The sequence below is a fragment of the Silurus meridionalis genome, chromosome 1, assembly GCF_014805685.1.
Source record: "Silurus meridionalis isolate SWU-2019-XX chromosome 1, ASM1480568v1, whole genome shotgun sequence".
Taxonomy (NCBI): Eukaryota; Metazoa; Chordata; class Actinopteri; order Siluriformes; family Siluridae; genus Silurus; species Silurus meridionalis.
In genome coordinates, this window is record NC_060884.1 from 5,134,029 (window position 1) to 5,147,726 (window position 13,698).

At 40.8% G+C, this 13,698-nt stretch overlaps 2 protein-coding genes and 1 long non-coding RNA gene across 8 annotated transcripts in view; 2 read left to right on the forward strand and 1 right to left on the reverse strand.

Moving 5' to 3' along the window:
• LOC124376585 (zinc finger protein 239) lies at window positions 1-7,148 on the forward strand. The gene is made up of 3 exons (XM_046835787.1): window positions 1-554; window positions 1,237-1,399; window positions 3,954-7,148. Exons 1-3 carry the CDS (start codon window positions 507-509, stop codon window positions 4,892-4,894), a joined length of 1,152 nt encoding a protein of 383 aa, XP_046691743.1. The 5' UTR covers window positions 1-506; the 3' UTR covers window positions 4,895-7,148.
• Window positions 6,882-7,777, reverse strand: LOC124376654. The gene is made up of 2 exons (XR_006923882.1): window positions 7,710-7,777; window positions 6,882-7,492 (listed from the first exon to the last, which is right to left on the reverse strand). It is a non-coding gene; the product is annotated as an uncharacterized LOC124376654 (long non-coding RNA).
• LOC124376244 (meiosis regulator and mRNA stability factor 1) overlaps window positions 7,769-13,698 on the forward strand; it is a 21,130-nt gene continuing 15,200 nt past the window's right edge. For 4 of the 6 annotated variants that reach the window (XM_046835278.1, XM_046835355.1, XM_046835513.1 and 1 more), the window contains exons 1-5: window positions 7,769-7,874; window positions 8,397-8,580; window positions 10,962-11,666; window positions 12,619-12,787; window positions 13,097-13,317. In XM_046835278.1, coding sequence (XP_046691234.1) covers window positions 8,452-8,580; window positions 10,962-11,666; window positions 12,619-12,787; window positions 13,097-13,317 — 1,224 coding nt within the window. In that variant the 5' untranslated portion in view covers window positions 7,769-7,874; window positions 8,397-8,451. The remainder of the gene's footprint in view (window positions 7,875-8,396; window positions 8,581-10,961; window positions 11,667-12,618; window positions 12,788-13,096; window positions 13,318-13,698) is intronic. The other 2 variants (XM_046835432.1, XM_046835668.1) reach the window with 2 other exon arrangements.

The window sequence follows — 13,698 nt, forward strand, 5'->3', positions numbered from 1 at the left end:
TCAGACTATTATCTGGGGTCATTTTATGAGGTTAATATGAATGCTTTTGCTACAGACGATGAAAGGGGATGGTGCATATGTGGCTGCAGTGAAAGGAGACTTGTTGAATTGTGTTCATTGGGTTTCTTGCTTTAGTAATGGCATTCATTCTCATTCAGGGGATACCTGTCTGTGACGCAGCGCTGTTATACTGCGTTTCTTTACAATATGATATTGAGTTTTTAAGACTGTGCCGTCGTAATGACGGTATTGAGTGGTGGATTGATTTAGGTGGGACACTACTGAAGGCCTCGGTTTAAATTGCACAGCCCGCCACTGTATAATAGTAATATAATAGGTATCACGTGATTGCCCGTGACACAAAAAAACGATTGGGGACGCTCGGGTGTAGTTTCGCCTCCGCACCAGCAGGGGTAGTATTGCATTTGCTTTCCATGGGCGCTGTCTTAGTAAACACAACCGAGTTCCGGTGCATCTCAAATTTCTGCCTCTTCGCCTGGTAACCGATGAATTTCGTCGATAACTTAAACAAATGGACGAGTAGGGTGGATATGGTAAGCGAACACGTTTTGTGACTGCCTGAGCGATCCCGCAGCATGCTTTTCTGCGATTATAGCGCCTTAGCTGAAACGCAATCGCGTGTCGAGTTAGCGCTCGCTCTGCAGAGCTAGCCATCTTAGCTAGCGTCGATTGTACAGCTCCTTTTTTTTTTTTCCTTTCTCCCACCCGAATTGCGAGTAAGTCCCGCCTCGTGTGACGGGATTGGCTAACCAGGTTTGGGCTGTTGCTCTGTGATTGGTCAGGAGATCCTCGTGAGGGTCGATCCACCAATGAAAGGGTGGTTTGTTCTCATGAATTGCGGATCAACCAAGCATTGGAGGCGGAACTAGTTCGGAATACGATTGGGAGAGGGAGTTGGATAGAGGGGAAAAAAAAGGCTTCTCACGTAAATTTTGGATTTGGTTGAACGGATAATATGTGGCTAGAGAGGTAAAGTCGGGTTTGCGAGACAAAAAGTTGGTCGAATGATAGTGAAAAAAACGAGTTTGCATTTGTGTACGCGGTGGTGCTCCAGAAATAGAAATAAATCCGCGCAGCTGCACAAAATGTCCGTTTTTGTGTAGCCCGCGTCGTTAGCAGGAGAGTTAGCCTTCCTCCTCCTCCTCCTCCTCCTTCCCCCCACAGCACTGGCTAACGCGGTTTAGAGCAATGATGATTCCCACCTCTTGTTTTTAGGACTACGGGAACAAACTGAACCAGGCTCTCTCCTCTAGCACTAAATTTCTGCCCACAGCAGGACTGCGCGGTGCTGGGCCGTTTCAGCACTACGGCCGGCCCCTGGGCCACGGCGTGAAAGTCAAAGAGGAAGACGAGAGTGTGGAGGATTTCTTCCATTTCGGTGAGTCGCTTCGAGTTCAACGATCCGGGGCGGGGGGGTTAGTTTTCTGCACGGCTTTCACATTGAGCTGCATGAAAGCACACTGGGTTTTAGAAACCAAAAGGAAAACAGATTTAGAACAAGATGCATTTATTAAATCAGGGTTACAAACTTTTCTCGTGCAATTGGAGAACCTTGAAACCATATCATCTTCTCTCCACGAGCCTGGGACGTGATCGACTGGAGATCCAGAAGATCCAGATCACTTGATCCGAAGCTTCCGTACATGCTGTACACCACCCACGTTTCCTCAATCGAACTTAATTCTAACTCGAATCTATCTGCGTTAAACTGAAGGGAATTTTTTAATACACATTTCATTAGATATTTGTCGTTTATAGAGACTTTCAACCGGGTTTTTGTGTATTTTTTTATTGTTGTAAACAATTTAACTAGCTTTTACGATTTTCTTTTGTCGTTTTTAGACACTTCCACTTATTGACACGGTTTTTTTTGTTGTTGTTTTTCAACCATTTCTTTTTTTGTGTTTCTTTTTTTTTGACATTTTTTATTCACCTGTCATTTTATTCGTTTTTAGAGGCTGTTTCTACCGTTTTTTATTAATTCTTTTTATTTATTTATTTTTTTTGTACCAATTAGTGTTAATATTTGTAGTTTTATTTTTTTTTTAGAGGTTATTTCAGATGGGTTTTTTTCCCCCATTGATTTGAGATTATTCCAGCCAGTTTCTATGAATTGTTAAAGCCGTTGTCAACTGGTTTAAATAATTTGAGTTGCTTTTAGAGAAGATTTCAACACTTTTTTTTTTTTAAATGTAAAATAAGTAGTTTTTATAAATTTGTCATTTTTTAATTCTTTTTTCTGCTTAATGTAATGGAGTTCTGTGCAGGTGTATTTATCAATTAATTGCACTCGATCGAATTTGATCGTTGGCATTATGGCTATTTTGCAGCCAACGAGCACAGACAGTTGTGCTACGTGACCTCACGCACATCTCGGAAATGCCGCAACTCAAGTTGGGAAAGAAAATCGAGTGAATCCTGAAACTATTTAAAATGACTCGGATCTTACTTTAAGTCATTGAAAGTTATGATAGAGCAACGATCCCCAACCTTTCTTGCACCATGGACCAGGGGTGGGGTTGGTGGTGGCACATATGCGTAACTAAACACAATAAGGTTCATATCATATCACTAGTTTGTGTGTGTATATAAGGTAATAATTATTATATTTATAAACTCACATCAGCACAATGCAAAATCTGAGCTTAGTTTATAAATGCATTAAAAACTGTGATTGAAATAAGTGCAGGAAATTCACACAGAGGGAAGAGGCCATTTTTAAAAAAATAAAACACCCTGCAGAGTGCGAAAGCCAATAAAATGAACATTAAACGTTTTATTCCTACTGTGTGGCCCAGTAACAAATGACCTATGGTCTGGTATCCGTTCATGGCCTGGTGGTTGGGGACCCTTGTGGGTTTTTTGCTAAATATTTGTGCATTTACAAAATGTTTTCTGTTAGGAAGAAGGCCAAAAAGAAGCAGTGGCAGAGTGCAGTCAAGAAGGAAAAGGTTACTTGCTTTTGTTACATGTGAATATCCAAAAAGAGATTTTCGAACGAAGGGAAACGAGTGGATGTGTGGGATAGACCGTGATCAGTGATTGGTAGTTGGGATCAATGGCGATCGTTGATCGGTCATAAAATAGTGGTGTTCAGCAGTTGTTTGTTGTGAAATATGGTTATCAGTGATTAGACATAGTCAGGCTGATGGTGGTTCGAGGGATCCTGCTCTCCAAACTCGTCTGTTAGCAGATGAAGCTCGAATAGTTAGCTAGATTTGTCACTTTAAAAAAAAAAAAGAGTCCCAAAACCTCAAGGCAGTGAAAACAAACAGTGGGAACAAATTGATCCTTAATCAATTACTAGTATTATATAATTTCAGATATGGTTTCATTATAAAAATGAAGCAATAAATAAATGCGTGAAGGGAATGAATAGGGCTAGTGTGTCGTGGCTACTCGTGCATTGGTGCTTAAAGCTTTTTAGCACTGCATTACATATTAAGTGTTTCTGAAGACAGCTTTTTCCTCACAGGTGGCTCCAGGTTGCCCTTCACATTAAAACAATGACCATTTATTCAACCCATCATTAATATTGCTTTATATACTTTCAACACTGGGAAGAAATGTTTTTAGGACCTTATGGTGATTTCAACCTAAATAACACTTGCTCAGGTTTTTCCTTATTGCAGTACAAATGTGCAATAAATTACTTTACCTACAGCAATAAAATGACTAATCTGTTAATGCTCCATTTGAGACCATATTTGTGAGACATTTGGCCCCAAAGAGTTCACCCAAAACTACCCCAAAGGGTAATAATGTTTTCATGTAGAGATGGTCCCCGAGTCCTCGATGTTTTGGCTTTTGATTTTTTTGATGACGATATGAAAAAGTGTTAAAAAAAGTTATTTTAAATTGTGCATGGCACACACATACAGAAAATGCTCCGCCCTCTAATTGTGAACTGTTTCTTCTGTTGTCTTTTATAGCTCAGCATCTTCAGCAGCAAACAGGCGAGTGTCTCACGGCGTGCTGCGGCGGAGCAAATCCGAAAACCCTCCCTCTCACTACCACTCTAAGTACCTCACTCACGGCGTCTCTCACTTCCCCTCTAAACACTCCTCTCAGTAGCCCACCGCCCAAACCGAGCAGCCAGCCTTCAGCCGAACGGCCGTATCACTGTCAGGACTGCGGGAAGTATTTCAGAATTAGCGACATTAAGCGCCACCAGCGAATCCACAGCGGAGAGAGGCCGTTTCCTTGCTTCCAGTGCGGTAAGAACTTCCCCACGTCAGGCGACCTCAAAAGGCACGAAAGGATCCACACGGGTGAGCGACCGTACCACTGCCTCCAGTGCGGCAAGAATTTCTCTGACTCTGGTCACCTCAAGCAGCACGAGAGGATGCACACGGGCGAGCGGCCTTACCAGTGCCCGCAATGTGCCAAGCGCTTCTACAGATCAGGTGATCTCAAGCGGCATCTCCGCATCCACAGCGGCGAGCGGCCGTACAAGTGCCCGCAGTGCGATAAGACCTTCTCCGATTCTGGTCACTTGCGGGGCCACCAGCGCATCCACACGGGAGAGCGGCCTCACCGCTGCACGCTGTGCGAGAAGAGCTTCTTTAGATCTGGAGACCTGAAGCGCCACCATCGGACACACACCGGAGAGAGGCCGTACCAGTGCTACCAGTGCGGGAAGAGCTTCTCCGAATCGGGTCACCTAAAAGAGCACCGGCGGATTCACACCGGTGAAAAACCGTATCACTGCAACCAGTGCGACAAGAGCTTCTCACGTCTGGAACGACTGAAGGGTCACCAGAGCATCCACACGGGCGAAAGGCCCTTTCATTGCGCCCAGTGTGGCAAGAACTTCTTCAGATCTGGTGAGCTCAAGAGGCACCAGAGGATCCATAATGGCGAGAGAGCATGAAATGGCTTTTTGGAGCGTTAGGGCCAGGTTTTGAGGTCTCTGTTTATTCAGGGGGTGTGTTTTTATTTTTGCTTTTCTTGCTTGTGGCCAATCTGACAGCTAATCCCATCGAGTTTTCTGCCATGTTCGACGAATAATTCCAGAGTCAACCGGAGAGAAAGGTTAATACATATATTTCGGCTGTTAGCAACGAGATTTTAGTTTTTATGCCCAGATGGTAACAGAGAGGACATTTTCCTGGCCCGTGACATTCCCTCTTAAATAAAATCCAAGCATTGGGTAGTTAATTCTATTTTTTAACAAAAATGCTTAGACACCCCCCTCCCCCCGTCCCCCGCATGTGACAGGTTCCTTGGATGGCTTAGTTAGTGATCCAACCCCCAAGTCATTCCAGATCGTTTTTTTTTTTTTTTTTTTTGTATACTTATTTTACGGTTAAGCACAGATTGAGAGCAGCCTGCAAAGTTCCCTGTTACAGTCTGCTTAAAGGAATGATTCAGCAAAAACATTTGAACATCGAATCCCCTTTACCCCAAATGTCACCTGGCGTGGGCTTCTTTAGTATCGCGCTAGACTTTAGCAAAAGGCTGATCTATACTCACTGTGCAAGATGGCTACTGCGCATATCCTGTGGTCATTCGGTGCATCGCTTGTGCATGTTCTCTAAAATAAACACAGCATATTTGCGACGCAGTAACAGTGACCAAACAAACTAGCAACAAATTGTGTACTAATGTATTATTATAGACTGTTGTATAGACTACTGGAGACTGGGCTCTGCAGTAGGCTTAATACCACATCTGCATGAAATCAAATAGTACAGTTTGACTTAGAATCCATGTGAGCAGTGATGTTTTGGCTCCGACTTGCCATCTGTTGGATGCCATTTTTAATTAAATGCACGATAAAAGATTCTCCATTGCGAAACTAAAGAAGAACAATAAATACGTCTTGACATTTGGAGTATTGGTGGGTAACGTGTGTGAAGGTTTAACCGGGACCCCCCCCCCCCCTTTCTTTTCTTTCTTTTCTTTCTTTTCTTTCTTTTCTGTTTTGTTTTTTCCTTTCCCCGGCCCCTGCCGCAATGATGGAGCCTCATATTTCTAACTCCGTTACAAAGTATGTATTGTACAGTACAATATTTGTATATTTTAGCAAGGTATAACGTCAAGTGAAAGATCCTGTAGAACTGTATATTAAAAAGATGTGTATGCTTACATTCTTTGTATTTGCAAAAAAAAAAAAAAAACACTGCTTTTTTTTTTTCTTCTTTCCCCCTCAAAAACAAGTGTGTGCTATATACATGTGTTACAGTGCAGACAGTCAACCCAACATGTGATTTTGTACACATTCGACCCTGACACCAGACTACCGAGTTTTTGCAACTTGTCTAATCTCCCTTTAATTTTATGGTTGTACTTGTTGTATCACTGTATGTCACAGCACACAATGAACTTGTGATCGTTTCGTGCCATTGTTGTGGCACTGTAAAATGCTACTGTACTCATAATGTAAAACAACACATGGGGGAATTCGTTGTCAGCCAGGACACTCTAGAGTTGCCATTGTATTCGTTTCGACTGGTATATCTAATAAACGGGAAACTCTCAGTATATAGTTTGCCAGTTGTACTAGTCTAGTTATGAATTCACTGGCAACTCGGCGTAAGTTTTCACCACTATGTTGGAAGTAGTATGTACCGGGTTAGTGTGTAAGACATCTGTTGTGGAAACGGTTTATGATTCAGTTACTTAGGATCTGCACTTTTAGGTAACACGTATTAATCGAATCTTTTACAAATCATATGAATTAGAGTTAGTCTTAACTACAAATTTTTTTTTTTGTTAAACTGATGTTTTCCATCCAGATGTCCTTTTTTTTTTTTTCTTTCTTTTTTTTTTAACCATGTGCATCTATTTAACCATTTATGGGTGTGTTTTAGTTTTATAGGCTTTGTTTCAATCAGAATTATGACTTTTTCAGTTTCTAAAAAAAAAAAAAAAAAAAAAAAGGAAATCATGATCATGAATACACAGAAATGCCCAGTATTTCTAAAAAGAGAAAAAGACCAAACATACAAAATATATGGGTACAATGGTAGTATTTAATGTCTCTTCTGATTGAATCCAGGCTGTAGAGTAGGTGTGGGATTTCCAAACCCTGGGATGCCTTTTCTTTTGCCTGTGCATGGGTGTTTTCTTTCTCTGTTAATGTAATTATTTCTTATTTGCACAAAATAAATACATAATCTCAACTCATAAATGTATTTTATATATTCATAAAACCGTTACAAGATTTTGTTCTTAACGCAAAACACAAGCATACAAATAAATTGGTTCAAAATCATAATTTTCACAATATTACATCAACGTGGCCTTTTAACACAGGGGTGTTTGGGTGTCCATGATCATCTAAGATACCTACTTTTGCCTGATTATGCCCATCAACCTCAAGGTTCAACATGCTCTGCCTTAAGATGCTTTTTTTGACTCATCGAGAGCGGTTATTTGATTTATTACTTGCCTGGACAATATCTGATCCATCGTCTTCAGAACGACCAAACACAGCAGGTTTTTTGGGCATTGTTTTCTTGAGAAACTTGTGTGTAAACAAAAAAATTATAAAAAATGTCTCATACTGTCAAGCTCATTTTGCACCAACAACCTCGCCATGGACAAAGTGAAATAATACTACAAAAGGGAAATAATACTATAGCATATAAAGACCAAACCAAACTGTTTTTGACTTTGTAGTTACAGTTTCTATATAAATTTGTAGATAAAAAAAAATCCCACATGTAGTGGTGTCCACTTACTTTTGACCACCAAATATTATCGCGCGCATCGCGAAGAAGGTCTTACGATTTGCGACAGCCGCCGACGTGTTTCCGGCAGCGTTTCCAAGGAGACCGTCCTTTATTACTACGCGGCTGGACCGATGATCTTCAGGGGTGCGCTGTGCGCGAGAGAATGGGTGGAAGGTATGTTTTCCAGCAGGTGTTCAAGACATATGCAAAAATGGCATTTAAACAAAATACATGTTTCGATAAAATTAGATTTATCTGAATAGCAGGATATTGTGGAGGTTTAAATGTATATCCTGGTCTACGCCGACGTGCTAATTGCTAGCTATTATTGTTGCTAGCTAAAGACCACAACACCAGTTTGTGTGCTCAGGCCCGTACACCTTAGACACACAAACACCGTATATTTCACGTATAAATTGTTGTATTATTATAAACACGGTGTTAAATGTAGCTGTTTTTGTCTTGAATTCACCTTGCAAACGCGGAACTATTTAACGCTAGCTAATAGGGGTTATAACGAGGCTCCTTTTTTAAAATCATAACATATCAATATGAATGCACATGAGGACGCTTGGTCGGTAAATTACGAGGATAAATGGCTTCCGCCCTGCTTCTAGTTACCATTTAGGGTCTGGTGGAGTCTAGTTTTTGAGTCTGAACGTCTTCTAACACGGTTTTGTAATTCTGTTTTTCAAGGCAGGCATGAGAGAGAACAGTTGTGAAACATCGGTGAGATGTCTCGGAAGGTGGTATGATGGAAGGATCGGGAAAGGAAAGGCAAATTTATAATGGAAGGTCCTTCCCATGGCTCAGGAGCACAGACAACAAGCTTTGGAAACTCACCGACTGCTTCTCTTCCCTCCAGTCTACACAACACCAGGTGAGCTTACCTGCTCATTCAACACCTGCCTTTTGCAGGATGGCCTGTTTGTCTTACACACTGTCTCTTATACAATCTTCTCACACGGCTCACAGCATGGTTATACTCGATGGGTTGATTCGATTTGTATCATCTTCATATTTCGGCCTCTCCCATTAGTGGTCGTCACAGCGGATCATCTGTCTCCATATTCCCCTGTCCTCTACATCTGCCTCTTTCAAAACAACTACCTGCATGTCCTACCTCACCACATCCATAAACCTCCTTCCTCTTTTCCGCTTTAATGGCTGCTCCATCCAGCTACTGATATACCCCATGTCCCTCCTCTGCACCACGTCCAAACCTTCTCAATCTCGCCTCCCTCACCTTGTCTCCAAAACGTCCTACATGCTCTGTCCCTCTAATAAACTAATTTCTAATCTTGTCCTAACAAACTAATTTCTAATCTTGTCCGTCCTCGTCACTCTGAGGATGGATAGATAGATTGATAGATTGATTGATTGATTGATATAAATGATTGCACAGCAGCAGCAAGTTGCACAAGCACTTAAGGGGAAAAAACAATGTAATTGTGATTTTATATAAATTAATACGATATTACAGTTAATGCTACATAGAAAACCAGAGTGCAACTCGGCAATTCAAAATAAATAAATGAAAAAAGCTTATGTATGCGTGTGTAAAGTGACTGTAAATGATTCCCCGAACCGTTCTTTGTGACTGCGAAGCTGAATCAGTCTTTTGGAGAATAAACTCCACTGCCTCTGTATGGGATCAGGTAGTGGGTGGGATGGATTTTCCATGATTGACAGGAGATTGTGTTGTCTCTGTGTCCCCAGTCTGTAAAAATAAATCAAACTAAATATTTAATAAATAATTCACCCTTTCCATTGGTGGACGAAGAAAACAAACCATGTACTTGAGTAAAAGTAGAGCTACACTAGGTAATATATTACTCCAGTAAAAGTAAAAATGTTGCCTTTTAAACCTTTGGTCCAAAAGTATTTGAATTCAAATGCACTTAAGTATTCAAAGTACTATGATTTATTATAGCTGTAATGTTCTTATCATTTTTGTCACAAGACTTATGCTTAATCAACTCCGTTTATGTGAAAAGACTCTGTTACTCTTGGCTCAGCAGTCTATTAATAGAATGATACTAATGAGTCAAATACTGTTTAATATCTATTAAAATTATCATGAGCCCAAAACATTCTTTTCATCTACCGGTACTTCAAAAGAAAAGAAAAAAAAATGTTATGAGTTTCTTCCATTTATTTCTCTCAAAATGTTCTGCTTGCTTTTGAACTGATACTGTATTTTGTGCTAAGTAGATACACTAAGTGTCAATCAAAAACAAGTTCAAAACGGCGCACACGCTCTATCCTGATTGGTAGCTTAAGTACAGTAACGAGTTACATTTACTTATTTATTGATGCAGAGGGAAATTAAAACTGAAACAAGTGCATGAAATGGCTGGATTGCCTTAAATTATTTAAATGATTGGTAGAATAAATTTGTATAACTGAAACTTGGACCACCTGTATATCTTCATTTCTATTAATAGAATGTATTGAGTAATAATTTGTATACATTTTGATCATATTTTCCACTGAAACAGCGTGCACTGGGATTTCGACGGTGCAATATAAATAAATCGGCAGTTATCTGTAACTATCATATCTGATCGAAAGACTTCTTTAGGAGGAAGTTCAGCCTGCACTGTTTTTTTTATTAGATTATTAGTAAAGATATAGTAAAAAAAAAAAAGAAAAAGTGATGAGGAATTGAGATCGGTGTTTGTAATAAATGGCAGTGGTCCCCAAGCTTTTTTTTACACCGCGGACCTCTCATGCAAGACTTTTTTTTTTTTTTTTTTTACAGACTGGAAATTGCTATGGACTCTAATTACTACGTATTTAATTGAAATTTCACTCAACTCACCATAATGCAGGATCATTTTTCAGCTTCATTTATAGAGGTGTAGAAAAAACAGCTGGAAATTAATTCTTATAAATGACGGCAGACTGTAAAAGTCAATAAAATAGAAATAAAATAAACATTAAATAGTTTTTATTCTTTCTGTGCAGCTCGGTATTAGTCTGGGGAATGGTGTTTGAACAAAATAATTGGATTTGTGCATGGATAAAATGTGCAGAGCTGAAAATCATTTCGCTTGTCATTCAATTTTTTTTATGCATTAGCAAGTACATTTTAATTATTTAAGTATGTACTTTTTAATGGGTAGCATTTATATTTCTATATTATCCAGAAAGACTAAAATGAACTCTTCCTTCCTGACTGTTGAAATACTGTCTACTGTATTTATTGCTTGTTTGAAACCTGTGGTTGTATTTATATATATTTTTTTTAATCCCCAGAGCAATTACATGGAAGTCCGTAAGCCAGTGTTGGAGCTGAAAGATGTCCCTCCCCCTCCACTCCACAGTGCCACTCAGCAGCCACTTGCTCTGGCCGCCCAGTCTGCGCCTCATCCCTGCCAGCTTCCCGTTTCGGACCCTCAACCCCACCAGCAGCCTCTTTCTCAGTTGCAGCCCGGGAGTCCTAAAGTAAGCTTGTGCTCTCAGTGTGAATGCAGTCTGCACACCCAGCAGCACTCTGGCTCGATTGAAGCCAGGACCCACAGTTTCGGTGACCGTTTTGGTGGTGGTTGTAGCATCAGCAGCAACGCTAATGCTAGCACTGGTGGTGGCCTTTCTGCACCTTTTCCCCCTGCACAGCTGCAGACCCCGCAGAGTTTTGGGTTCCGGGTGGCCTCAGTAGCCACGTCTCAGCCCATGGCAGCTCACACGCACCCGTCCTGCTGCGCGCACCATCACACTTGTTCCTCTGTCTCAGTGGGGTGTCTGCAGTCGAAACAAGTGTCTGGATCCGCACCTGTCCGCTCGCCCTGCGTGGCCTTACCTGGGTGCTGCCGCTGTAGCGAGGAACATCGGGCAGAGCAGCACTACAATTCACTCAGTGAATCACCTTCTTCCACTCACCTCTGCACTAAGCCTTTGTACCACGAGCACAACACAGTCTGTCAGCAGGGAGCACACTACTGCCATCAGTGTTTAAGAAAGGTTGGTCTTTTACCAGCAGCTATTGCAAAGATATCCATCTTCCTACTCGCACATAACATGATTGTGTGCACTAGAGGGCAGCGTCAAACTGCTTTCTATTTCAGTTACAGTGTGGCTATGATTAATATTTTTTTGTTCGCATTATGGAAAGTGTTATCCTGCAGTATAGTCACACATTGTGCATAAATATAATAATTATAGCTTTTTTGAGTAAACCTTTTTATATAAAAGAGCTCGGAGAGGATATTCCTTGCCAAAATAATAAAAATATGAGGTGGTATTAAAAAGTTTCAAGATCAGCTTTGTTTTATAAGAAAGTATTTTATTAATCTACATTTACACACCATCACATTTTATAATGGTCCCCTTGCACAGCAATACAGCGCTCTCAGTGTTCCTGCCACTTCTGGAATATGTTCTGGCAGTCTTCTTTTCGAAGCATATCAAGCTCCTACTGCAATTTGCACAGGATCTTTGCGACGGTGTCTAAACGGTGGTCTTTGGGTTGGATCTTTATCTTCGGGAAGAGGGCCACAGGAGCCACATCTGGCGAGTAGGGTGGGTGCGGAAGTGAGATCTTGTGGATTGTTCTCCGACAATCATCATGCACAACGTTTTTTGACATTTTCAGGGGTTGAGCTTGTCGAAAGCCTTCCTGAATTCTCATCATCATCCAGAGATGTTTTTCCGCACTTGTGCCCCTCGAACCACCTCGAATAACTCATTGCAGCATCCCCGTTCGTCAAACGTACGTCATGTCGCACGTCTCTGTGGCAGATTTGCTCCAAATTGCTGTATGAATGAAATCGCAGGTGGTTCACCATTTAGAACCATTAGTTTTGAAACCTTTTGATATCACCTCTTATTTTGAATGAAATAAAGGGCAAGTTTACTTTTGCACAACTGAGAGTTGCAGATGGGCTGTTTGTGTTAATATGAGTGAATTGTTCAGCCCACGCAGTGTTTGGGTGCAGCCGACTCCGAGAAAGTTTGGCCCAACATACCCCCTCCTCAGCCCTGCTCTGCTTCTGTACCTATGTGTAATGGCTGCAGAGTTCCTGGAACCTCCAACGATGGCATTCTGCACCCAATCGGAATGGCTAAAGTCAACCAGAAATGTGGTCAGTACACACACACACACACACACACACACACACACACACACACACACGTTTATTATTCTGTAAGGTATTAGACAGAGATTATACACGATGAGTGGATCCATGAGTCTTATTTTATTTATTTATTGCTCTTTTTTAAATGCAGAATAGAAGTTTAAGGATCTTGTTTGTTCCTTGTAATGGACTTTTTTTTTTTTTTTTTAAATGATTTTAAAATGCATCAGAAGGTGCCCATGTGCATTATCAAGCAGCATGCTCTGTTAATCAGAAATGGACTTCTTGTTTCGTGGCTGTAATTGTGTTGTAAAGGGCTAGGGTCGAGTGATGGTTGTGGACAGGAGTCCTTGCCCCCAGTGGGAGTGTTTTGGGACATAGAGAACTGTGCCGTGCCCAGTGGTCGTTCAGCTGCAACAGTGGTCCAGAGACTCCGTGAGCGTTTCTTCCAGGGACACCGCGAAGCCGAGTTCATCTGCGTGTGCGACATCAGCAAGGAGAACAAGGCTGTCATTCAGGAGCTCAATAACTGCCAGGTACTAGAAAACACCAATCATTTGCATCTTATGGAAGAGGTGATTTACCATTATACACACTATTATAATATTCCAGATTATAACGCAGATAGATTCAACATTCATTTCTTGTTTTTTTTGGTGCTTTGTTTTATCTTCTAATAAATGTAGTAATAAAGTAAAAAAGTACAGGCTGTTTGTTGTCCTGAAGACTTTTCTTTATCAGATTATAATAGTCACCGATATGTTTATTTATATGGAATGTTGTCCATTAAAATCCTGGTGTAAGCTGTTTCTTTAGAAAATATAACAGGAGCAAAATGACTAGAAAGTATTACTTATATTTTCACATTAATACGTACTGGTGTTAAGCTTCTGTTATACACAATGAATGAACCAGTC